At 39.4% G+C, this 27,825-nt stretch overlaps 1 protein-coding gene across 8 annotated transcripts in view; it reads right to left on the minus strand.

Annotated features, from left to right (window-relative positions):
• Positions 1-27,393, minus strand: part of LOC135095120 (condensin-2 complex subunit D3-like) — a 127,473-nt gene extending 100,080 nt beyond the window's left edge. For all 8 annotated transcript variants that reach the window (XM_063995872.1, XM_063995871.1, XM_063995870.1 and 5 more), the window contains exon 1: positions 27,254-27,393. In XM_063995872.1, the coding sequence (XP_063851942.1) occupies positions 27,254-27,271 (18 nt within the window). In that variant the 5' untranslated portion in view covers positions 27,272-27,393. The remainder of the gene's footprint in view (positions 1-27,253) is intronic.
• Positions 27,394-27,825: the final 432 nt, after the last annotated feature.

The raw sequence follows: 27,825 nt of genomic DNA on the forward strand, positions 1-27,825 counted from the left end.
TGTAAATGCTCCTGATTTAAAACATGGTAGACTTTACAACTTCTAAAAAAAGAAGCCCCAATGTATGTCTTTTTACACATTAATGAAATGGATACTAAAACTACACTGAGGAAAGCCATAATTAATGTACAAGCTAACATACACACAAAAGGAAGTGACATCACTTGATGCTTTATAGGTGAAAATGAAACAAGGAAAACTGATCAACACTTCAATGTTTTATAACCAACAGTCTTATGATGAAGCTTTTATTGGGGTGTCAGGTCTTCTAAAATGAACAGACATGTGTCTGATGCATCACACATCTTTTTTCAACTCACATTTAACAATTTATGGTAATGATTCCTATTGGCAATGGCATTAAGAACCTGTTACAGAAAGTTGAAAAAGGTTTCTGAAAATATGGAGCAACCTTCCAGTGCACCATACTGTGTTCTTTTCTAACCTTCACTTTAAGATTTTAAATCAATAAAAATATATATAGAATGGCATCCACATGTGTTTTTAAGAGAGTCCAAGAAGCCAAGAAATGAAATTAAGAATATTTCCATCAGGCATTTGAAATACAAATTATAGATGTTATGACCAAAACCTGAGTAATAATACCAGAAAATAAAGCATTACTAATCTTATGATCAACTCCTTGCTTTCATCACTTTATCCAGTTGCACAGCACAATGTAATATCTTGTCAGTAATGAGAAAAAAAAGAGTGGACACTGCAATTATACCCTTAACAGATCTTTCAAGGTAAATATGAGAATCTGACCCATTTTGATTTAGCTCATAAGTGAGCACTTTGGCCTAGTGGATTTTAGTCAACCTCTTTGATGCTACACACACACACACACACACACACACATGAATATGGAAAATTGAAAAAGAAAATGTGAAAATATGAAAAGAAATATGTAGCTTAAAAACAATGATAAAGGCATGGAAGAAAGAAAGAGCAGTGGGTGGTGATAATGTAAAAAAGATATCCAGTGATATAATAGATGAAAAAGAGGGAGACAGAAAGAGAAAAAGAAAACAAAGAACTGACAGAAGAGGTGACAAAAATAGTGGACTCAAACAAGAAGTATTGTGAAGAAATTAAGAAACTCAAGGAAGAGAATAAAGAGTTAAAGAAAACTTTGCAAGAGAGAGAGGTTAGGGTTGGAGAAGTGAAGGAGTTAGTGACAGAGGAAGTCAAAAGTTGGAAAGAAGAGAGAGAACAACAAAAGGTGAACATGGAGGAGATAATAAGGCAACAGCAACAGGAACAAAATAAGGATATGGAAAAGCAAGTAATTAAACTAATAATGGGAAAAACTAATCTTGTGAGAGAAACAATAGAGAGAGATGTGTGTGGTGGTAATTGGGGTCAATTAGAAGAACCTATCCATGAAAATAGCTAGAGAGAAAGAAGTGAAAAAGGCTAAGGAAATTATAGCAGAAGTGGTGGAGGAAGGAGAGGGGGTAATTGTACAAATTACCCCCTCGACAGGAGGAGGCAGTAGACACCTGCCGAAACGATAATTACTCCCAGTGAGGTCTAAAGCACTGTTCAGGGGGTGCTGTGAACTTATCATTAAACCCAGCTGTGACCTCACTGAATGTTTCCCTTTGTGTATCACAACACAAGGGGGTAGTCACAGCCTGCCCTCTAAAGACAACTCTCTTCCTCCACACAAAACTACAAGCACCTAATAACACACACACCCTTCACTCAAAAAATTTTAAAATCATGGCGACTCCTACACCAGCCTCGGAGTCCCCATCTGGGGAGGGGACCATAAATGTCCCCAGGTCGGACTGCCTTTCCGTCGACGACCCTAAGTGTCTTGACACCCCCCTCAACTTTTTCTTCATTAACTTCTGCAACATTCGCGGTCTAAGATCTAATTTTCAATCTGTAGAACACCACCTCTCCTCTTCTAAACCTCATCTTCTTTTCCTCACTGAAACTCAGGTATCTGAGGCAACTGACAGTAGCCCCTTTTCTGTTCCCTCCTACTTTCTCTATCCTCATTTTCGATCCAAAGCTGGATGCTGCGTTTATGTGCGCAATGACTTAACCTGCTCTCATGCCCACGCTCTTGAATCTTCCGAGTTTTCCACCATCTGGCTACGACTACAGAGTCATTCTCATACTAAATTTATCTGTGCTGTATACCTCTCTCCTAACTCCTCTGACTATAAGAAATTCTTTGACTACTTAACTTCCAAAGTGGAGCACATTCTGACCCTCTTCCCTTTTGCAGAGATCTCCATTCTTGGAGACTTCAATGTTCACCACCAGCTTTGGCTTTCCTCTCCCTTCACTGACCATCCTGGTGAACTAGCCTACAACTTTGCTATCCTCCATGACCTAGAGCAATTGGTGCAACACCCAACTCGTATTCCTGACCGTCTTGGAGATACGCCCAACATTCTTGACCTTTTCCTGACCTCTAATCCTTCTGCTTATGCTGTCACCCTTTCTTCTCCGTTGGGCTCCTCCGATCACAATCTCATATCTTTATCTTGTCCTATCACTCCAATCCCTCCTCAGGATCCCCCTAAGCGAAGGTGCCTCTGGCGTTTTGCCTCTGCCAGTTGGGGGGACCTGAGGAGGTATTTTGCTGATTTTCCTTGGAATGACTACTGCTTCCGTGTCAGAGACCCGTCTTTGTGTGCTGAGCGCATAACAGAGGTGATAGTGTCTGGCATGGAGGCGTACATTCCTCACTCTTTTTCTCGTCCTAAACCTTCTAAACCTTGGTTTAACACAGCTTGTTCTCGTGCTATACATGATAGAGAGGTGGCCCACAAAAGGTACTTAAGCCTTCCTTCACCAGAATCTCATGCACTTTATATTTCTGCCCGGAACCATGCCAAGTCTATTCTCCAACTAGCCAAAAACTCCTTCATTAACAGAAAATGTCAAAACCTTTCAAGATCTAACTCACCTCGTGATTTCTGGCATCTAGCCAAAAATATCTCCAATAACTTTGCTTCTTCTTCTTTCCCTCCTCTACTTCAACCAGATGGCACCACTGCTATCACATCTATTTCTAAAGCTGAACTCTTTGCTCAAACCTTTGCTAAAAACTCTACCTTGGACAATTCTGGGCTTGTTCCTCCCTCTCCTCCACCCTCTGACTACTTCATGCCACGTATTAAAATTCTTCGTAATGATGTTTTCCATGCCCTCGCTGGCCTAAACCCTCGGAAGGCTTATGGACCTGATGGGGTCCCTCCTATTGTTCTCCGAAACTGTGCCTCCGTGCTTGCACCTTGCCTAGTCAAACTCTTTCAGCTCTGTCTGTCAACATCTACCTTTCCTTCTTGCTGGAAGTTTGCCTACATTCAACCTGTTCCTAAAAAGGGTGATCGTTCTAATCCCTCAAACTACCGTCCTATTGCTTTAATTTCCTGCTTATCTAAAGTTTTTGAATCTATCCTCAACAGGAAGATTCTTAAACATCTATCACTTCACAACCTTCTATCTGATCGCCAGTATGGGTTCCGTCAAGGCCGCTCTACTGGTGATCTTCTGGCTTTCCTTACTGAGTCTTGGTCATCCTCTTTTAGAGACTTTGGTGAAACTTTTGCTGTTGCCTTGGACATATCAAAAGCCTTTGATAGAGTCTGGCACAAAGCTTTGATTTCCAAACTACCCTCCTACGGTTTCTATCCTTCTCTCTGTAACTTCATCTCAAGTTTCCTTTCTGACCGTTCTATTGCTGCTGTGGTAGACGGTCACTGTTCTTCTCCTAAATCTATTAACAGTGGTGTTCCTCAGGGTTCTGTCCTGTCACCCACTCTCTTCTTATTATTCATTAATGATCTTCTAAACCAAACTTCTTGTCCTATCCACTCCTATGCTGATGATACCACCCTGCACTTTTCCACGTCTTTTCATAGACGTCCAACCCTTCAGGAGGTAAACATATCACGCAGGGAAGCCACAGAACGCCTGACTTCTGATCTTTCTAAAATTTCTGATTGGGGCAGAGCAAACTTGGTATTGTTCAATGCCTCAAAAACTCAATTCCTCCATCTATCAACTCGACACAATCTTCCAGACAACTATCCCCTCTTCTTCAATGACACTCAACTGTCCCCCTCTTCTACACTGAACATCCTCGGTCTGTCCTTTACTTATAATCTGAACTGGAAACTTCACATCTCATCTCTAACTAAAACAGCTTCTATAAAGTTAGGTGTTCTGAGACGTCTCCGCCAGTTTTTCTCACCCCCCCAGCTGCTAACTCTGTACAAGGGCCTTATCCGTCCATGTATGGAGTATGCTTCACATGTCTGGGGGGGTTCCACTCATACTGCTGTTCTAGACAGGGTGGAATCAAAAGCTTTTCGTCTCATCAACTCCTCTCCTGTAACTGACTGTCTTCAGCCCCTCTCTCACCGCCGCAATGTTGCATATCTAGCTGTCTTCTACCGCTATTTTCATGCCAACTGCTGTTCTGATCTTGCTAACTGCATGCCTCCCCTCCTCCCGCGGCCTCGCTGCACAAGACTTTCTTCTTTCTCTCACTCCTATTCTGTCCACCTCTCTAACGCAAGAGTTAACCAGTATTCTCAATCATTCATCCCTTTCTCTGGTAAACTCTGGAACTCCTTGCCTGCTTCTGTATTTCCACCTTCCTATGACTTGAATTCCTTCAAGAGGGAGGTTTCAAGACACTTATCCACCAATTTTTGACCACTGCTTTGACCCTTTTAAGGGACTGGCATTTCAGTGGGCATTTTTTTTTATTAGATTTTTGTTGCCCTTGGCCAGTATCCTTCCTACATAAAAAAAAAAAAAAAAAAAAAAAATTGAAGAGCTTAACAGGATCAGAAAGTACAATGAAAATGGAACAAGACCAATGAAAATAAGATTCATGTCACAAACAGCAGTGGAATGTGTCTTGCAAAGAACATAAAAACTTGCAAAAGTAGAAGGAATGAAGGAAACATGGATAAAAAGAGGCATGAATGAAGAAGTAAACTGAAGAAACTGAAAGTAGAGGGCCAGTCAAAAAACAAGGTGAGAACACAGGAACTAGCAAGAATATCCACCTAGAAAGCTGTGGACATAAAATTGAGGAAATGGTGGCACAGAGATGTCACAGAAGATCACCAAGCAGAAATTTAAAGATTATGTAAACTAATGTAGACAGTTTGGTGTTGAGCCTATTAGAACTTACAGACTACTTAAAGAATAATAAACCAGATGTGGTATGTTTAGCAGAAACCAAACTAAAAGAGGAAATAAAGTTAGGATTTGGAAAGGAAGAATATAGGACATGGAGGAAAGATAGGAAAGGAAAAGGAGGAGGAGTGATGATATTGGTAAAAGAGGATATTGTTGTTGAGCAAGTGGAATATGGTGATGGAATGGCAGAAACATTGAGTGTTGTGATTAAGATGAAAGGATGTGGAAAAAGGAAAATCATTGTGATATACATACCACCAAAAAGTAATGCATGGGAGACCAATAAATTTGAAAGTATGCACCTAAAAACAAGAAATAGTATAGAAGAAATGATAAGGAAAAATAACAAATTACTCTTAGTAGTCGACTTCATCACTAAAGGAAATAATTGGGAGGCACTGGAAGTGAAAGAAAATGTCGGGTCATGAAGTGAAGAACTAATGTAAACCATGATGGTGAATACAATGAGACAGTGGGTGAATGAGCCTACAAGATGCAGAGAAGAAGAACCATCACAGTTGGACTTAGTGTTTACAAAAATCCAAGAAAATAGACCAAGTATACTTTGTCTGAATCCAATGGGAAGAAGCAATCATGTAATAATAGAATGAGTACCACAGGAGGAAAAAAGTATTGCATAGGAAAAAACAATACAGAAGTGGGAGACAGAACTATGCTAAGGCAAACTTTGCAGAACTTAATAAATTTTATAGAAAAATTAACTGGAATGAGCTATTTGAAGGTAAAGAAGTACAAGAAAAATTATGAGATATTTTTGAGCAAGTAAAGAGAAGGAGCACAACAGTTTGTGCCAAGTTATAAAGGGAAAATTGGGAAACGTGAATGGTATAATGCCAGGTGTGTATATATAAAAAAGACAGGTCATCAGGTCATGGAAGAAAATTATGAGACAACTGAACAGAAAAGCTAAAGGCTACAGAAAGGCAAGGGGTGAATATAGTATAATAAAAAGAGAAGAAGAAAGAAACCTTGAAATTGACATAGTAAGAAAATGCAAGAACCCAAACTCTTCTTCAGATATGTAAATGGGAAAATGAAACATAAGGATGGCATAAACAAGTTAAAAAGGGAAGGAAGAATTCATGAAACTACTGAGGAGATGAGTCAACTAATGAATGAGAGTTTTCAATCTGTGTTTGCAAAGGAAACTGAATTTGTGGCACTGAAAGTGGTATCACAGAATGAGGGAATATGGGAGAAACAAGAAGAGACAAGAAATCAAGAAACTGCTGGAAGAGCTGGATGTTAGATGAGGTATGGGACCAGATCAAGTAAATGGATGGATATTAAAAGAATGCAGAGAACAAATGGAAGAACCCATATGGAATATAATTAACACCTCAGAGAACAAATGGAAGAACCCATATGGGATATAATTAATAGCTCATTGAGAGAAGGAAAAGTACCAAGGGAATGGAAAAGAGGTAACATAGTGTCAATATACAAAGGGAAAAGTAAAATGTAACCATTAAATTAAAGGCCAGTGTCACTAACAAGTATTGTAAGCAAGCTTTGTGAAATAGTAATTAAAGATAGATAAGTGGAATATCTAGAAGATGAGAAGATAATTACAGAAAAGCAATTTGGATTCAGGAAAGGGTTATCCTGTCACAAATCTACTGTGCTTCTATACAAGAGTAATAGATGGAGTGCAAGAGAGGCACAGATGGGTTGATGTGGTATACCTGGATCTTAAAAAAGCATTTTGATAAAGTTCTCCACAAAAGCCTTAAGTGGAAGCTAGAGAATGGAGGAGAACTAAAGGGAGCAACATTAAGATGGATGGAGGATTATTTACAAGGGAGGGAAACGAGAACAGTAATCAGAGGTACTAATTCAAGTTGGTGCAAAATGGCAAGTGGGATATCATATGGATCTGTGTTGGCACCTATTATGTTTTGAAATATATGTAAATGATATGACAGAGGATCTAAATAGTTATATAAGCCTGCTTCCTGATGATGCAAAAATAATGAAAATAATAAAGGATGAAAATGACTGCAAGGAGTAACAAAAGGATATTGACAAGATACATGCATGGAGCCAAAAATAGAAACTAGAATTTAATGCCAGAAAATGCCACATGTTGGAAATAGGAAAAAGTAAAAAGACCTTCATGGAAGTATAAAATGGGAGGAGAAATAATAACCAAAAGTAATAAGAAAAAGATTTGTGAGTAATGATTCAGAACACAGTATCACCTGAAAGAGACAAACGGGATATTCGGCTCTACATTGAGCTTGTTAACAAATATTAATGTGGCATTTAACTATTTAGATAAAGAAATTACAAAGAAAATTATAACAAGCATGATACGTCCTAAATTGGAATATGCAGCAGTAGTTTGGGCTCCACACAGAAAAAAAGATACATGGAAATTGGAAAGAATACAGACGATAGTGACAAAGATGGTACAAGAATTTAAAAACTTTAGCTATGAAGAAAGACTTAAAGAAATGGGTTTACTAACACTACAAGAGAGAAGAGAAAGCAGAGACCTAATAACAATGTACAAATTAGTAAACAATATAGAAAGAATAGACAAAAATGACTTGGTACCACAGATGGAGGGAGAGAGACAGATGATGGGGCATGGGAAGAAAATAAAGATGAGTGGATGTTTAAGCAACATCAAGAAATACAGCTTCCTGTATAGAACTATTGAAGTCTGGAATGATTTGAAGGAAGAGGTGGTTGTGGCAAATGGTGTACACATTTTTAAAGAGAAATTGGATAAATATTGTTATGGAGACAGGACAAAATGAGCTTTGGTTCATGCCGTGTACAATACAGCTGGGTAAGTGTAAACACACACACACACACTGTGAGGCAAGTACAAAAAAAAAAAGAAAAAATATAGTGAATGCAACAGAAATCCACAGAACTGGAAAATACATAAAAATTGGAAAACATTGATTAGGATTAGTCCAGGTTCTTATGTGAAGCTGAGAAAATACAAAAAATCCTGGCACAGAGCATAGAAACTGGACCTAACTAAGGACAGGAAAAATTTGTCTGGATAAGAAACCTAAATGAACAAGAGAGCTGAACTAAACAAACTAAGAACCAAGGCTTTGAGAGAGAGAGAGAGAGAGAGAGAGAGAGAGAGAGAGAGAGAGAGAGAGAGAGAGAGAGAGAGAGAGAGAGAGAGAGAGAGAGAGAGAGAGAGAGAGAGAGAGAGAGAGAGAGAGAGAGAGAGAGAGAGACTTACTGGAATGTTATGGACATGAGACCATAGAAGCAGTACAAACATATAAAAGAAAATAGACAGGAGCAAAAGGGGGAGATGAAAATTGGAGTATAACATATAGAAATATAAATGCTATCACATCAGCACTGATGGAAGAAGCCTAATATTGTGGAACTAGTCAAAACTAAATAATGTGATATAGTGGAGGCAATAAATATTGGGAGAGATAATTACAGCACGTGGAAGAGAAATACAACACAGACAAAAGGAAGAGAAAAAAGTTCTTAGTAAAGAAGAATGAAATAGTACATACACTTTTGCTGCATATGGCAGGTGTCTGGCAAGAATCCAGAAAGGAGAGGAAAAAGAGAATTTACAAAATGGTATGTGTCAGTGAACACCAATTGTTGGAGCTAAGAGTATTATAAGAAAAAATTATAATGGATACATATATATATATATGTTTAGAGGGGTTATTAATAACAGAAAGAAAATACACTAGTGTTGAGGGATTTTAACTACGATAAAGTGCTGGGAGGCATGATATACAAAAGGAAGAAAAGTCTTGGAGAAATATTTTGTTGAAATTGACAATGGATTCATTGACACAATAGGTAAAGGAAAGCACATGATTTGAAGATGAAGGGGCACCAGCTACACTTGATCAACTATTTAATAAAGAACCAGAATATACTGAAGATGTCAAGTTAGAGAGTGTCCCTTAGAAGAGAGATCATGTTGAAACTGAATCTAAAGTAAAGGATGAAAAGGAAATAGAAAACAAAAGACAAAAGCAGAAGGTTTAATTATAGCAAAGCAGACTTTATATAGCTTAGAACAGTGGTTCCCAAACGCATAGTCACAACCCAAATGAGGATTGCAAGGGTTTTTCTGAGGGTCATGGGAAGGTATAAAGAAAAAGAAAAGAAAAAGAAATAATAATAAACAAATAAAATAGATAAATAAAATAAATAAATAAATATATAAATAAATAAATAAATAAATAAAAAATAAATAAATAAATAAATAAATGAATTAATTAATAATTCACAGCTGTTCACATAATGATTTTGAGTAATGTAGCTGTTATACTCCAGTAGGACAGTGTAAAGATTCTACAGGATGCTTACTAACAAAAGAAACACGGTAATACAGCACCAATATCAGTGTAATACCATCTGTAGTGTGAGCAGCTTTCATGTATAATATTTGTTTCTGATCACTGAGCAATCAGCAAGAGCCTGAATGAGAGTTCAGTTGTGTCTGCAATGCTGCAGCCTAAGCACTCAAAAGGCCTTCACTACCTCACACACTTATTTCTGTTTATTATAATAACTCATACATGCCTTCCCCCTCCCACACACACCTAAAGGCCCTCTTTGCTTCTGTCTGATAAGTCTGTCTGTCTCTACCTCTGCCTGTCTGTTTCTGCCTTGAGATGAGATAACAACCTGGGAATGTACATCCTCAGTATATTTAGTACCTGCAAGTCTTTACCAATGAATCTATGAAGGAAAATAAGTTGAAGCATCATTTGCAAACAGTCCATCCAAAATTTCTTGAAACCCAACTGAGTTACTCGAAAGATAAAAAAAAAAAAGTTAAATGAAGTTGGATAGATGCTCCCTATAGTTCAGTTTTTCCTCTGGAGAAAAGCTTCCTTGGCATCCTTTGCAGTGACATTAATGAGAGAGAGAGAGAGAGAGAGAGAGAGAGAGAGAGAGAGAGAGAGAGAGGAGAGAGAGAGAGAGAGAGAGAGAGAGAGGAGAGAGAGAGAGAGAGAGAGAGAGAGAGAGAGAGAGAGAGAGAGAAAGAGAGAGAGAGAGAGAGAGAGAGAGAGAGAGAGAGAGAGAGAGAGAGAGAGAGAGAGAGAGAGAGAGAGAGAGAGAGAGAGAGAGAGAGAGAGAGAGAGAGAGAGAGAGAGAGAGAGAGAGAGAGAGAGAGAGAGAGAGAGAGACATAACATTGGAGAGAAGCTGATGAATTCAGCAGCAACAGCAATGATGAAGACTCTTGTTAAAGCAGATATTGTCAACAAAATTGAATCAATACTACTAAAATGTAGAATTGATCTTATTTCAGAATGTATTTAGTTTGAGTTCATTATGGTACTGAAAAAAAAGCAAGAAAATTTTCTCTGCAAACTGATGAATCCGTGGACATTGCAGGTGATCCAGAACCGGTGGTTTTTGTAAAGTACAAAGAAGAAGATGACATTTTGGAAGAATTTATCTCTGCAATACCTTGTAAAGTACCACTAGTAAGTAAGACATCTTTAACATGGTTTCAATTTTTTTTTTTCAAGAAATATGATGTAGACTGGAAGAATTGCTTTGCTGTGTACAATAATGGAGCTCCATCAATGATGAGAAACCATGTGGACTTTGTTACTTGCATTAAAGCTGAAAACATTGATGTCATAATAATTCATAGTTTCTTGCAATGAGAAAACAAATAAAAAGTAAAGAGAACAATTTATGAGGATTTAATGGCTATGGCAGGCAAGATAAATGTAAGTTTCCAAACTGTTCTTTTTTTTTATAAGAGAAAGGAAGTTTGTAAAACCAAATGGTATAGAAAAAGATAAGGTGTTGACCAGAATATAGGTAGATGAACAAAAAATATAATGAAGAAACTGGATGAGGTAAAGGTATAAGACCCATATAAAATTTTTGGGGAGTTATTGAAGAAATGCAATGATCAATTTACAGAGAAAATAAATTGTATTATTGTAACCTCCCTCAGAGATAGTAAGGTTTCTCAAGATTGGAAAAGAGAAGATATACCAATGCATACAAGATGTGATAAGAAAGAGCCACCAAATTATAGACTAGTATCACTAACAAGTGTAGTTGTTAAATCTATCAAAGACCAACAAAGAACAAATAAATGGAGCCCTTAAAGGAGACTAAATCATGTGCTACTAACTTGTATGTTTCTACTTAGACATGATAAAAGAGATTGTTGGACAGAGAGAGAGAGAGAGAGAGAGAGAGAGAGAGAGAGAGAGAGAGAGAGAGAGAGAGAGAGAGAGAGAGAGAGAGAGAGAGAGAGAGAGAGAGAGAGAGAGAGAGAGAGAGAGAGAGAGAGAGAGAGAGAGAGAGAGAGAGAGAGAGAGAGAGAGAGAGAAAAATTAATAAACAAACAAACAAATCGTGCCTCACCAGAGGCTGATTTTGAAAATCTAGAATATTGGATTAAAGGATGGACTCTTAAAATGGATGGAGAGAGAGAGAGAGAGAGAGAGAGAGAGAGAGAGAGAGAGAGAGAGAGAGAGAGAGAGAGAGAGAGAGAGAGAGAGAGAGAGAGAGAGAGAGAGAGAGAGAGAGAGAGAGAGAGAAAAGTTATTAAAAATCAGACAACAAAATAGGGCACAGTATTTAGCAGTTCCCCAAGGGATTTGTTCCAGCACCAGTCGTGTTTGCTTTATATAAAAATGACATGGTGGACAGGGATAACCAACTACATGAGCTTGTCTGCAGATGATGCACAATTACTGAAGGAAGAGGTAAAGATAAAGATTTTGAAAGCTGTTCATTTTCATATTCTTTCTGTAACAATTTTTCTTTTTTTTTATCTTTCTTCCATGTCCTCTTGTATCTTTCATGTCCCACGTTATTAGGTCTTCTTTATCAAGGTCCTCTCTATTTTTAGGTCTATCTCTATCAGAACACTATATTCTTCATGATTCTATAAATTGCAATCAAGTCTCCTCTTTCCCTTCTTTGTTTCAGGGTTGTCAATTCCAGTTTTGATAGCTTCTCCTCATATGATATTTCCAATAAGCTAGGAGCTAATTTGTTGCTGGTCTTTGAACCCTTTCAAGCTCCTTGATGTTCCTTTTTGTGCTTGGTGACCACACTGCTGCTGCATATTCCAGTCTTGGCCTTATCAGAGTGACTAGTGTCAATTTCTTTACCATTTCTTTTCATTTCCATGTGGGTAAATGCCATTCTTATATTTTTCAAAAGTTTTGTAAATCTCTTTTACATTTTTATTTGTGTTTCTCTGATGGCATGTTATCTGCTACAAATACTCCCAGATCTCTTTCTGACTTTGATTTCTTTATTATTTCTCCTCCAAGTTTATATTGCCCTGAAATCCTCTGCTTACTCTTTCCAAACTCCATTACACTGTATTTCTTGAATTCCAATTTCCATTTGCAGCTCCATTCTCAAATTTTATCAAGGTCAACATTTCACAATTGTCCTCTTTACCCATTCTTCTTAATAGCTTATTATCATCAGCAGAGACTCATTTAACTACTAAATCCCTCATCCATATCATTAATATATATTGTAAACATGATAGGGACCAATCCATTAATGATCCTTGTGGGACCCCACAGATAACTTCCTTCCAACGAGAAGACTTTTCTCTAATAATCACTCTCATCATGTGTATGTGTGTATTTACCTATCTGTATTTTTTACAGGATTGAGTCATCCTCATAATGTCCCATCTTTTAGTAACCATTCATCATATTTTTTCTTTAAATTTATGTATACTGTTTGCATACACTACCTCTTCTGGCAGTGAATTCCATAATCTATTGCTCTATTTGGAAAACTATTTTTGTATGTCTTTGTCTCCTTTTATTTTTTGTTTCATTTTATGTTCTCTTAATATTTAATTTCCTTTTGTAAACAAATTTGCTAAGTCAATCTTTTCTTTTTCCATCAAGCATTTATACATCATGATCATATCACCTCTTATTCTTCTATCGTCTTATTTGGATAAATTCAACTTTTCTAATCTTTCTTCATAGCTTAACCCTCTAAGGGATGGTACCATTCTTGATGCTGCCTTTTGGACTTTCTCCAGTTTGGAAATATGTTTTTTTTAAGTGTATATTCTCTACCATTCTGGTCGTGACTTGTTTCTTCCAAAATTCAAGGCATGATAATTATTTGCATTAAATTCTACCTGCCATTTATAGCTCCATTCAGTCAAATTATTTGGGTCATCTTGCAGCTCTCTAGAGCAGTCTTAATTTTTTACAGTTCTTTGAATTTTGGCATCTTCAACAAACATGTTCATGTAGCTCCATTCTCTAATTACTTCAGGCATATCAGTTACATAAATCAGGAACATAATTGGTGCTAATACAGAGCCTTGCAGAACTCCACTAGTTACATCCTTCCAAGTAGAGTATTTCCCTCTCAATGTTGTTCTCATTTTTCTTTCTTTTAAAAAATTTCAATCCGTTTTGATTTATTTCTTTGAACACCTCCATAGATTTCTAACTTCCTGATAAGCCTCTGATGAGGAGCTCTGTCAAAGGCTTTTTTTTTTTAATCCAGGTAAATACTATCTACCCACCCATCTCTTTCTTGCATTTTTTTTATTTTTTTATTTTGGTGTAATAGCTTAACAAGTCTGATACACAGGATCTTCCTTTTCCAAAACCTAATTGTTTATCTGATAATAGTTTGTTACCTTCTATGTGATCTATCCAGTTCTTCCTTACAATTCCTTCCATGACTTTGCATACTACACTTGTTAAAGAAACAAGCCTATAGTTGAGAAGATTCTCTGTTTCCTTTCTTAAACAGCAGTACTATGTCTGCTCATTTCCAACTTTCTGGCAGCTTCCCCTGCTTTAGGGAATCTTACACTGATTGGTTTATGGCTTACTTAATTCTTTTGCACATTCATTCAATACCCAGCAGGAAATGCCATCAGGACCCATAGCATTGTTTTTGTCCAATGCTTCCATCTCTGATTCTATTTCTTCACAACTTATTACTAAGTTATCCAATGTTTCTTTTCTGGATCTCTATTTTGCTCTTCCAGAAATGCTTTTTCATTTGTGAATACTGATTAGAATTTCTTATTTAGTATCTAACATATTTCTCTTCAGTATGATTTTTTTTCCTTCATCTTTCAAGACACAGCATTTTATCTCACTTTAGTCTTGCTTTTAATATAACAATAGAATAGCTTGGGTTTGTCTTTATATTTGTTTATTATATCCTTTTGATAATCAATTTCTGCTTCACTTCCCTTCTTTGTACATTCATTTCTTGCACTTTTATATCTCTCATAGGCCCTTTCTCCTCCATATTTTCTGTGTGTGTGTGTGTGTGTGTGTGTGTGTGTGTGTGTGTGTGTGTGTGTGTGTGTGTGTGTGTGTGTGTGTGTGTGTGTGTGTGTGTGTGTGTGTGTGTGTGTGTGTGTGTGTGTGTGTGCATGCGTGCATGCATGCATGTATGTATTTACCTAGCTGTGGTTTATGGGAGGAGGAGTCTATGCTCTTGCTGTCCTGTCTCGATATTTACTGTTATCCAGTATCTTTAAAATTGTGTATTGTCCTAGTATGTACTGTCTCTTTCCAATTCATTCCAAACTCCAACAATTTGTTGTGGAAATCTGTTCTTTTTATATCCATTCTGCACATTCCCTTCTTCACCTTCAGGTCATGTCCTTTTACACTTCTGTAATCTCTCACCACCAGGTCCCCACAATCTAATTTCTCAACTCTTGACATGATCTTGTACATTGCAATCAGATTTCTCTTTCTTCTCTCTTCCAAAGTGAGGAGATTTAATTTCATCAATCTCTCCTCATATGACATATTATATACGGTTGAAGGCAGGAGGTATTTTTGTTGTAGCTCTCTGTATTTGTTCCAATTTCTCTCTTAGTACATGGAGACCATAACACTGCAGCATATTCCAATTATGGTCTCATTCTGATCACAATCAATTTCCTCATCATATCCTCATCCAGGTAATTAAAAGCAGTTTTATACTACTCAGCATATTGTAGGTCTTGTCTGTTATTCTACTGAGATGTTTCTCTGGTGACATTTTGTTAGTAATGATGACTCCAAGGTCTTTCTCCTTCCTCCTCACTCCGATGAACTCTTTTCCAACTGTGTAACAATACTTGGGTCTTTTGCTACCATGTCCAAACTTTAGTATCCCACATTTTTTTGTCAAATTCCATTTCTCATCTTTGACTCCACTCCCAAATTACATTCAGATCTTCTTGCTAAGTGGCACAGTCCTCCTTCTTATCCATCTTTCTTATTAGCTTTGCATCATCAGCAAACTGGCTCATATAACTAGTCACTCCTTTGATCATGTCATTCCATTTCTCACCCTCTAGTATATCTCCCAATTCTCTTGTGTTTTTCATTTTCTCCATTCATTCCAGGCCAATGAAACCACTCCTGCTTTCTAACATCTCTTTTTTTCTTTGGCACAAATCTCCTCACATCTTCATATATAGTTATCAACTCTCCACTTTTCTACCACTCCCACTGTTCTATCAAACTCACATCAGTTTATATGTTCAAATTAGTTTCTTAAACCTTCCAAATTTGTCCCTCCATAATTATACCTTCATCTTTCTTCATTCCTTTTCTCACTTTCATTGTACACTCTACCACTATATGATTATTTTTACTTATTGGGCTCTTGTTGTCCACTATCACTATCACTCTTGATTTCTTTGTAAATATTAGGTCCAACTGTGAGGGCGTGCCTTCTCCTCTAAACCTAGTATTTTCGTCCACCCACTGTGTCATCAAGTTATTCATAGCTATCCTTAACAATTCTCCTCCCAACTTTTCACTTCCCTCCACTGGCTGATCTTCCCAATTTACATTCTTACAATAGAAATTATGTCATGTTATCATCACTGGTACTCATCAAATACTCCACTACTTTTTTGTATCTTTAATCTTTTATGGTATTCTTCTGTTCTCCAAGAACTTGTCTTTAGTAGAATGTACACCACAGCAAAATCCTTATTGCCTCCTCCTCTCTGCTCCACCTTCACTCATCACTTCTGCTAATCCTCTTTCAAAAGGTCATTTCATCTGCAACAAAGTCTCTTTTCACTAGTATCATCACTCCTCTGCCTTGTTTTTCTTTCCTTTTAGTTTTTCCACATATTGCATTTTTCTTTCCCAATGTTGATGTCAATGCCATCACTCAACTTTGTTTCTCTGATTCCCATCACATCTGGTGTAGCCTCCCTTAAGTAATCATTTAATTCCACCTATGCAGATCATAATCCATTTACATTTTGTGTATGTAATTTTTAATTCTTCTTCATAGTTCCTTTCTTGGCAATCCACCACTTCTTCAGCTTCTTTCCAGTAAAACTATTTCCTTTCCTCCTCCATTCTTGCCTCACCTTTTTAAATTTTTTATTTATTTTGTTTATTTGCTTCCTTCCACAACTCACTTGTTTTTTTTCCCTTTCATCCTCACTCATATCTTTTCTGATCCCTGTATTTTTAAACTTCTCTATTTTTCCCGGTCTCCAGGATCCATTTAGTGTCCCCTTAGTTGCAGCTTGGGACCTGAACTTTATCTTCATGGGTCTGCTTTGACCTTCCACCTATTTACCTAATCTTATTACTTCTTCAATCTCATCTTCTGGGTCTGTTACCTTTTCAGTCATATCCTTTGCTAATGGTGCTATGATGATTCTTTTATGTTTCTCTCTCTCTCTCCTGATTCACTATAATCTTGTCTTCTTTCACTCTAAAGACTACCACATGCTTTTTTTTTTTAGTGTCTCTTACCAAATTTTTCTTTTAAATACTTTTAACAACTGTTTTAGCTAGTTTCTTTCTTTTCTCCTATCTGACAGTTTATTATTTCCCTAAGGCTAGCATTTTCTTTATCTTTATCTTTTTTTCTTTTTTTGTACTTGCACCTTGAATAGTCAAACTATCAAATATGTATATCAACATCTATCTTTCCTTCTTGTTGGAAGTTTGCCTACATTCAACCTGTTCCTAAAAAAGGGCAACCATTCTATTGCTTTAATTTTCTGCCTATCTAAAGTTTTTGAATCTATCCTCAACTGGAAGATGTTCAAACATCTATCACTTCACAACCTTCTATCTGATCGCCATTATAGGTTCCATTGAGGCCGCTCTACTGGTGATATTTTGGCTTTGCTTACTGAATCTTCATCATCCTATTTTAGAGATTTTGGTGAAACTTTTGCTGTTGCCTTAGATATATCAAAAGCTATTGAAAGAGTCTGGCACAAAGCTTTGATTTCCAAACTAGCTTCCTACAGTTTCTATCTTATTTCTCTATAACTTCTTCCCAAGTTTCCTTTCGGACCATTCTATTGCTGATGTGGTAGATGGTCACTGTTCTTCTAAATCTATTAACAGTGGTGTTCCTCAGGGTTCTGTTCTGTCACCCAATCTCTTCCAATCCTTCAGCAATGATCTAAACCAAACTTCTTGTCCTATCCACTCCTACGCTGATGATACCATCCTGCTCTTTTTCTCATCTTTTCATACACCTCCAACCCTTCCAGAAGTAAACAGTTCACCCAAGGAAGCCACAGAACAACTGACTTCTGATCTCTCTAAAATTTCTGATTGGGATAGAGCAAACTTAGTATTGTTCAATGCCTCAAAAAATTCAATTCCTACATCTATCAACTTGACATAACCTTCCAGATAACTATCTCCTCTTCTTTAATAACACTCAACTGTCCCCCTCTTCTACAGTGAACATTCTTCATCTTTCCTTTACTTATAATCTAATCTGAAAACTTTACATCTCATCTCTAGCTAAGACAGATTCTATGAAGTTAAATGTTCTGAGGTGTCTCTGCCAGTTTTCTAACACCCCCCCCCCAGCTGTTAACTCTGTACAGGGGCCTTATCTGTCCATGTATGGAGTATGCTTTGCATGTATTGGGGTTTCCACTCACATCACTCTTTTAGACAGAGTGGAATCAAGCTTTTTTGTCTTATCAACTCCTCTCCTCTAACTTAAACCTCTCGATCATCTCTTGCTATCTTCTACCATTATTTTCATGCTAATTACTCTTTTGATCTTGCTAACTGCATGCCTCCCCTCCTTCTGCACCTTCACTGCACAAGACTTTCTTCTTTCTCTCACCCTCTTTTCACTCAATTTCAAGAATCACTTCACACTTGGACTCACTGTTGGACAGAGATAAGGAAAACATGCTACAACATGTGTCAGTTACACACTGTATGGCATCACTACCCACACCACAAACCACCACCATCATCTTGAAATTCAACTTGTGATAAGATGCCAATTTGTCAGTTTGTCACTACAAGTCATAAAAATTATACAAGCCCATAAAATGAAGCCCCGTGTATAGTCAATTAAGCATGATTTACAGGGGTAATTCATCAGCTCTTCAAAAATAATTTCTGTGAATTAATATGGTATTTCACTGGTAAAGAAGGGTTAAATTTCAACAATGCTCATTAGATATGAATATGGGAAAAGGTTCAATAGCATGCAAATCTGTTACATGTAAACTTGCTATGTATGAGAACTTATTGCAGATGAAGACTAGCACAGCTGCTGAGATGCTAAGTCTGTGGCTATGTATGAGGTGGTATAAAAAGTTCTGATGCTAGTTCTAAAGCACACCAACAAGTGGCAGTGAAGCGATGTGTGTGGTATGAGACTGAGCAGTAGCAGTCATCAAGCAGTCTGCTGATATATATCATTCTGTGAACTTTGAGCTATGGCAGAGGAATTTTTGTGACCACATGCAGATGCTTATATCCAGTTTCAATACAAACAACAAATTAGATGAAATAGTAAATACAAAGACCTGTTTGAAACAAAGAAAATCTGCAACAGAGATTGCTGAAATTATCTGCATGTGTATGGCAATGAAATAATGAGTCATGTGCAGTATTTCAAGAGAAGAGTACATTGAATATATCAAGAGTAGCAAAGCATCACTGGAAGACAAGAGGTGAAGACAATCTTCCATGAGCTTCATCCCCCAAGATGAGGAAACAATTCAGCAACTTGTGCACAAGGACTGGCAGAAATCCAAGGCAAGCTATTACCCAGACAAGATACACCACCTCAAGCTGACCAACAACAGACAGTGGTACACTAAGATCAAAGCTTTGTGTGGCCTACAAAAGCACACTTCATCTCTTCCTTGCACCTCACACCTTCCTGCTAATCTCGCGGCTCAGGAGATAAACGATCACTTTGCTGCTATCTGTCAAACCTTTCCTCCCCTCCACACCACTCCGCTTCCTGCCTATCTTCCTGCTCCCTCCCATCCTCCCAGTGTCCAGGCGATGGATGTTTTTAAGAGAATACTCAAATTCAAACCAAGATCCACCACACCCACTGACCTTCCTATAAAAATTTACAAGGAATTTGCTGTAGAGCTAGCAACACCGCTATGCTCCATAATAAACGCCTCACTCTCCCAACACTCTTGCCCCGCGGACTGGAAGACATCATACGTCACCCCTATCCCCAAAACTTCCAGTCCACAGTCACTCAATGACCTCAGGCCAGTCTCTATCACCCCCATCCCTAGCCTTATTTGTGAAGATTTTGTATATGACTGGGCCTACATCAAAATTTGTAATACCGTGGATATCAGACAATTTAGAAATATTAAAGCCACCTCCACCTCCCATTACCTGACCAGCTTCCTTGAATTCATCCACAGCCACCTGGACAAGCGAAACACCTCTCTAGCTGTTGCTTTTGTGGACTTCAAAAAAGCCTTTGATCTTGTTGATCACACTGTTGTCATCAGCAAGGCAGTAAGTCTGGGTCTCTCTCCTAACCTGATAGCGTGGCTAGCCGACTTCCTCACAGGGAGGTGTCAGGCCGTTCGCTATCAGGGCTCTGTCTCTAATTTCCAACAGCTGGCATGTGGGGTCCTCCAGGGGACCAAGATGGGTCCTCTATGCTTCCTCCTCCTCATTAACGACGCCCTCACTGACACCCCCCCTCGCTGGAAATATGTGGACGACTGCACCGTGGGCGTCCCAGTTTCCACCAAGAACCCAGACTACTCGCCACTGCAAGCAATTCTGGAGCGACTGCAGACCTGGACGGAGGAGAGCAGGATGACCATCAACCACAGCAAAACTGTGGTGATGCATTTCTGTACCTCATCTGTACCAGTGCCCCCTCCCCAGCTCACAGTGGGCCTTCACTCCCTCCAGGTGGTCCAATGTGCCAAGCATCTCGGAGTCACGGTGGACAACCAGCTGACCTGGAAACAACATGTCGCCAGCACCGTAAGATCAGCTACTTACAGGCTGTACATGCTGCGCAGACTCAGGTCGCTGGGGACGCCGACAGATGAGTTAAGGGGGGTGTACCTCACCTTCATCCTCCCCAAACTCATGTACGCCTCCCCAGCATGGTCCTCCTCCCTCACACACACTCAACAGCTACAGCTAGAGAGTGTGCAGAAAAGGACGTGCAGGGTCATCCTTGGCCCTGCATACACCACCTATGAAGAAGCCCTGACCACCCGGAGTCTGTCCAGACTATCCACCAGGCACCAAGAGGCTCTGGAGAAGTTTGGAAGGGGACTACTGCATCATCCATGTCTCAGAAACAGGCTGCCGCCTGACGCGCCTCGCCTGATCCGTGCCACCAGACACCACAACAAGATAACGCACCTAAAGGTGCCGCGCACGGACCGGTACAGACTCAGTGCGATCCCCACCATGGTGCGAGCCATCAATCAATAGTATTTCCCTCCTAGATTAGACTTACCTTTAGGATTAATGTTAGGGTTTTCCCCATCCCCTATGTACATTTTCAGTTTGTTAACTGCCTAAATAATAAACCGTTTATTATTATTATTATTAAATCCATTATGGACATTCCTATTATCATCAGTGTGCCAAACAGAACAGTGAGGATAATCATGTCTGATTTGAGCAAGCACCATATTCTTGCAAACCTTATCCCCCAGAAGGAGCATTAGGTCAAAGACTGCCAAGAGGAATATCACAATCATAGCTAGTTTCATTCAGTGAACAACATTTTAGCTTCGTATTGTGCCTTAACACATTTAACATGATAGTGCTTTTACATAGTATGTAGTGACAAAATTGAGTGGGAGCACAAGGTCTAAAGAGAGGAAGCATGGTAGAAAAATGAGTGGCAATTATAAACATCCTCCCTCTTCCTGTGACTCTTGCTAACAGATAAGTGCGCAGGATCAAGGTGAAGCTTCTCCATCAGAACAATTTGCCTCAAGATACCAGTGAACATGATACAGCTTTTTTCATTACAACAACAATAATAATAATAATAATAATAATAATAATAATAATAATAATAATAATTATTATTATTATTATTATTAATTAATTAATTAATTAATTAATTAAATAATTAATTAATTGATTATTTATTTATATATTTTTTGCCAAAATGAAAACCAAGATGGATGCATCTATATGTTCCATGTCAATCTAAGTGACAAAGAGAGGGCAAGAAAATAAGCAGTAACTCCTTCATTTTTGCTTAGCTCTTTATAGAATTTTACTTCGGCAAAATCACCTATCCGCTGGGCGGACATTTCCCATGAGAGAGAGTGCGTCACGCGCTGCCGGCAGTTGTTTGCTGATCGCCGCGTCGGGCAGACACGGTCATTCTGGGTCATACGGACTCCCAAGTTTTTGCTGTTTTCTTTCAGATAAGGCCACGATACTTGTTACGCAGGTACAGTGCCTTCAACTTCGTTACCCGTTTTTGGGGCGAGTTGTATTATTGGTATATCGGTCTCCACTGACGATGGAACAGTGTGGGAAGCTTACGGCTTTGTTCTCCTTATCGCAGTGCGGCAGCCATGTCGGAGTCTGGTGAAGCGTCCTCTGCCTCTCGATCCCCTTCCCCTCCTGCCCCACCTGGGTCCACTGTTCGCCCTCAAGATGACGACGACAGGCACAGGGATCATTCATCTCGTCGCTTGAGTGGGAGGCATGGTTGCATGAGATTACGTAACAGTGCTGACGCACGTGGTTCCCGCGGCACTTCTCCTGCTCCTCCCCCTTGGTCAGTTGTGTTGGACGCCTTGGCTGATTTGCGGGGTGAAGTGGAGGCCTTGAAGGCAGACAGACGGCAACTACCACCCCCTACTGGGTCGGCGCAGGTGACTGTGGAGGACAGTACTCTGGGGGGCTGGGGTTTGTTGCCTCCTTGTTCTGCCACTTTTTCTGGTTTCTCGGCCAGGATGAGTGAGGATGAGGCAGTGTCGATGCCTGCCGCCCCTGCTGACAGCACCTTAATTCAGGGCACTAAGGCCTTTGGTCCTTCTGACACGGTGGTTGCTGACATTGACAATAGAGTGGCAGAGATGGTAAACTTTCTCTTTGATAAAGGTATGAGAGAGGAGGACTACAAGGCCATGTGTGAGGACGATGTTGTCAAGAGGCCTAATAACTGCCATGCTCTTGCGCCAGTGGAATGCAACCCACAGGTGTTGGAGGCCCTGAAGCTGGATGCCAGGAAGACAGACTTCTGCTTGAAGGAGGTAAATAAGGACATCCTGCGGGCTTCAACCATTATCACCAAATCCTTAGTGGCACTGGATGATTTGGCTGAACAGGAAGGTAACCCCAAGTTGGCACATGAGGTGAGCATGCTAAATGGTGCATTGGCATTGCTAGGCAATGCCAATCACAGGAACAATTTGGCCAGGCGTTTTGTCATGAAACGCGAGATAAACTATGAATATGCTCATCTTTGTTCAGATAAGGTGCCAATTACTTGCTTTCTGTTCGGTGACGATGTGCCACAGTCTGCCAGACAAATTGAGGAAGCGGAGAAACTGCGGAGTAAGTTCTCGCAGAAAAAGCCTGCCTTTACTAGCAAGTTCACAGGTAAACGCCCTGGTGGATATTGGAACAAGCCTGCTAGTAGGGGATATTACGCCAGGTTCCAACCCTACGGGCAACAGCGGTATGGCTCCAGAGCTGCCCCACGACTGCCTTCCACTCGTCAGGATGTGGAGCCAAAAAACTCCAAGGGACGGGGCGGCCGCAGCAGGCAGCCCCAGTAAACTTACAGGCAAGTGCATGTTTTGAAGCTGGCAGACTACACTCTTTCCTGCATGAGTGGCGTAAAATTACCAGTGACCCTGTCATTTTGGATATTGTTCAGCATTGCCACCTTGATATTGATGTCGATAGTGTTCATCCTTTATTTTTTAATGATTTGGAATACAGGTTCAACACTGTGCAACAGGGATAATTTCTGGAGAGATCAAAAAACTTTTACAGCTTAAAGTCATTAAAGTCACACACAAACAAACTCAGCAGGTTATCTCTCCTATTTTTTTGCGAGAAAAGAAAAACGGGGAATTTCGCCTGGTTCTTAACTTGGAGAGGTTAAACAAATACATACCATATAAACATTTTAAAATGGAAAATTTTGAACAGGCCATCAGGCTCATCAACCAGGGTGATTTTTTGGCTTCTGTCGATCTCAGGCATGCTTATTATTCTGTTAGGGTTGCAGATGAGCAACAACGATTTTTATGTTTTACATGGCAAGGTGTTATCTATCAATTCACCTGCCTCCCTAATGGCATTTCTGAGGGACCTCGGCTTTTCACCAAACTGATGAAGCCAGTATTTGCTACTCTAAGGCAGGAAGGATACACTATCACCAGCTTTATAGATGACACATTAATTTGCAGTAACTCTTACTCAGGATGTCTTCAGGCGATTCAGGCCACCATTTCTCTGTTGCAGAGGTTAGGCTTTTGTATCAATATGGAGAAGTCTGTTCTCACCCCCACACAATGTATTGAATACCTAGGCAATGTTATTAACACCAAGTTCATGACTGCCTCTTTACCTGAGCGTAGACTAATCAAAATTCGCCAAGGATGTGCAGAACTTTTGTGTAAAGATGTTGCCCCCATTCGAGAGGTGGCCAGGGTGATCGGCCTCATGGTGGCTGCGATCCCAGCAGTGGAGTTAGGTAAACTTCACTACAGGAAGTTGGAGGGGGGAAAAATTGCCGCTTTGAAACAGGAGTATGGTAATTTTGACAGGCCTTTGAATATTACTGCAGACATGAAACTAGACCTTTCCTGGTGGTTAGACAATGTGGACAGACACCACAGACACATTTTTAGGCCAGGTACTGACATCGATTTATTTACTGATGCCTCCAGCCTTGGTTGGGGGGGTCATTTGGGGTGTCAGATTACAAGTGGTACTTGGTCCCTGGATGAAAAGGAGCTTCACATTAACATCCTGGAGATGAAAGCCATTCTATTCTCTTTGCAAGCATTTGAACATGAGCTGGAAGGTAGACATGTTAGAGTTTTTTGTGATAATACCACTGCCATAAACTATGTCAATGAAATGGGAGGCACAAAGTCCAAGTCCTGTAATGATGTTGCTACCCAGATTTGGGATTGGTGTCTGGAACATGACTCATGGGTTACATGCTCGCACATACCGGGGAAGGACAACACCTTGGTTGATGTAGCCTCTCGCAAGATTAATGACAGACATGAGTGGAAACTCGACTCACACATTTTTACTACCTTGTGTAATGTTTTTGGGACACCGTCCATTGGTTTATTTGCCTCAAGGCTTAACAAACAGGTTAATACATTCTGTTCGTGGTTGCCAGATCCGGAGGCTAAATATTTTGATGCTTTTTCCTTGGACTGGTCAAACTTTGATTTGTCTTACATTTTCCCCCCATTCTCATTAATTGCTAGGTGCCTTCAGAAGTTACGTGCGGAGCAAGCACGAGGCTGGATGGTGGTTCCTCTGTGGCCGTCCCAGTGTTGGATGGGCATGCTGCTCCAGTTGCTAATAGACTTCCCACGTTTGATAACGAACAGGAGGAATGTTCTAACACACCCGTCCACAACAGATCCACACCCCATCATGTCCCACACGAGGCTCATGGCATGCCTTCTGTCAGGGAAAACTTGCAGAAACGAGGAGTTTCGCCGGCGGCTGCGGACATCATACTTGCCTCCTGGAAACCAGGTACTGAGAGGCAATACCGCCCACATGTCCAGAGGTGGTCGTTGTTTTGTGGTAGACAGAATGTCGATTCCACTTCTCCAACTGTAGGTCACATTGTAAATTTTTTGACGGAAACCTTTGACAAGGGTGTGGGTTATGAGTGTGTGAACACTGCGAGGGGTGCCCTGTCTTCTCTCGGCATTGTGGTGGACAGATGCAGGGCAGGAAATCACCCTTTGGTCATCCGATTCATGAGAGGGGTTTTCAATCTTAGAACTCCTCAGCCCAGGTACACTGACACTTGGGACGTCCAACCTGTCTTAGAGCAACTAAGGTCCATGTTCCCCTTACATGCATTAACCCTTAAAGAATTAACGCTAAAATTGGTTATGATGATGGCCTTAACTCAAGCTGCCAGAATTCAAACTTTACAACTACTGTTAATCAGAGACATGCTCATTAATGAACACTCCATTTCAGTACAGTTGGGGGGCACTCTTAAACAATCCAGACCAAATTTTAACATCAACAGGGTCACATTCCATCGTTACCCTAAGGATCCACGATTATGTGTCTGTAGCACTCTCCTGAGGTACATTGATGTGACTAAAGAGCTTAGACAGGATGAGATGCACACTGATGCCAGGCTCCTCATTAGCTTCATAAAACCCCACAAATCAGTTTCCAAAGACACTATTGCCCGTTGGGTCAGGACCATTCTCCGCATGTCCGGCATACACATCTCAAAGTTTTCCGCTGGTAGTGTGCGGCCAGCAGCAGCTTCAAAAGCTGGAGTGGCGGCTGTCCCTGTCGCATGCATTATGGCTAAGGCGGGCTGGTCTAGGGAATCTACCTTTGCAAAATATTATAATAAGAACATTGTGGCTGCTTCTGACCTCTTTCAGGATGCAGTGCTAGAGTAAGACATGATTTGGGTTTGTTGCTGCACTCCAGTGTTGCAGTACATGGATATTTTAAGTATTTAGTATCTAGTACCTTAGGTTTACCTTATGATGTGAACTGTTACCATATTTCAACATTGTTTGTAGATTGGATTAAGTTGGATGCAATGTACCTTATTTTATACACCAATTGTATGATTGTCTCATGTACAAGATCCTTCCATGGAATAATAGTTATAGTACTGTTTCTTGTGGGGCATTTCCTTTTCCTCTCTACTATTGCATCCTCCCTCGTCATCCACATGGCTTCAAAGCCTCATGGGAAATGTCCGCCCAGCAGATAGGTGATTTTGCCGAAGTAAAATTAACAAAGTACACGAGACTTACCGTAGGTCAGTTGAAGTGTACTTCTAATTTTTCAAGGCAAATCACCTCTGCTGGTGCAGAGATTTCACATGCCCTCCTCTCCCTCCCTACCTTAAGCTCTACAGGTTACTTAATTTCCTAATTGGTTCATCATGTGGATGTCGAGTCCTTGCTTTAAAGTCTGCCGGCAGCGCGTGACGCACTCTCTCTCATGTGAAATCTCCGCAGCAGCAGAGGTGATTTGCCTCGAAAAATTAGAAGTACACTTCAACTGACCTACGGTAAGTCTCTGTACTTTGTTAATTTTCATAGCAAATGTTGCAGATATTACAACAGAACAAAAATGTATAAAAATTAAGTTTTAACTAATTTTACAACACTGCAACTCAAGACAGCAAAAGCAGAGATAAAGAGAAACCATCTCATCATTACCTGAGTGATTCCTGGATTCTGGGAAGAGCATATTAAAGGATTATTAATACTAACACAACTCTACTGCAACCTTAAATATTCCTACACACATACACACCTACTGATATGGAATTATAAATACTGCAGTGTAAGCTTATATTATCCAGATCAAACTAAAATGTGTAAACAGCTATGGTAATCTCTTCACTATAACTTAACATATTTCTCGCCATATAAGACGCACTGGTGTATAAGATGCATCTATAATTTGGTAGGGGATATTAAAAAAAAATAATAATAATAAATAAATAAAAAAATAAATAAACAAATAAAAAAAATAAAAAAAATAAGCCTCACTTTTCCCTGAACTTCATAGCCTGTGCCTCAATCAGGCTTTGGTTCAAGTCCCAAGAAAATATCATACCAGTTTATTAGTGATCATAACTGTCGCTGAACAATTATGACTACGATACTTCTGCCTTTCTCTGTGTTCAAGGTGTTGCACTATTGGCTGAATAGTTCCAGTACCCCTACCCAGCTGTCAACTTGAAATGGTAAACAAAACACTCCCTGTGCATGATAAAGCCTCTAATCTTGATCTTAATGCAACAGGTTTTTATGTTTTAGCAATATTTTGGTTCATAATCATTATCTAGTAATTTATTAGGCCTATTTTGATATGGAATCATTATATAATAATAGATAAACAAACAAATTTCATTCTGGAGTCAAACAGTGGTGTTTAGGTGTTACTCTAGTACTAGTAACCATAACCCATAGGCCTACCCAAGCTTAACCATCAGGGTATAAGACGCAGTGTGATTTTTGCAGTATTAATAAAGTGTCTTATATGGCGGGAAATATGGTACTTCCTATTAAAACTTTACTTAATTTATAAGATAAAAATTTATCACTTGTGCACAAGGATAATCCTTAGATAGAAATATATTTATGAAACTCTTTCAAAACTTTTTTGAGGCTGAAATTATAATGATA

This window comes from Scylla paramamosain, chromosome 47, assembly GCF_035594125.1.
Source record: "Scylla paramamosain isolate STU-SP2022 chromosome 47, ASM3559412v1, whole genome shotgun sequence".
In the NCBI taxonomy this organism is placed as follows: Eukaryota; Metazoa; Arthropoda; class Malacostraca; order Decapoda; family Portunidae; genus Scylla; species Scylla paramamosain.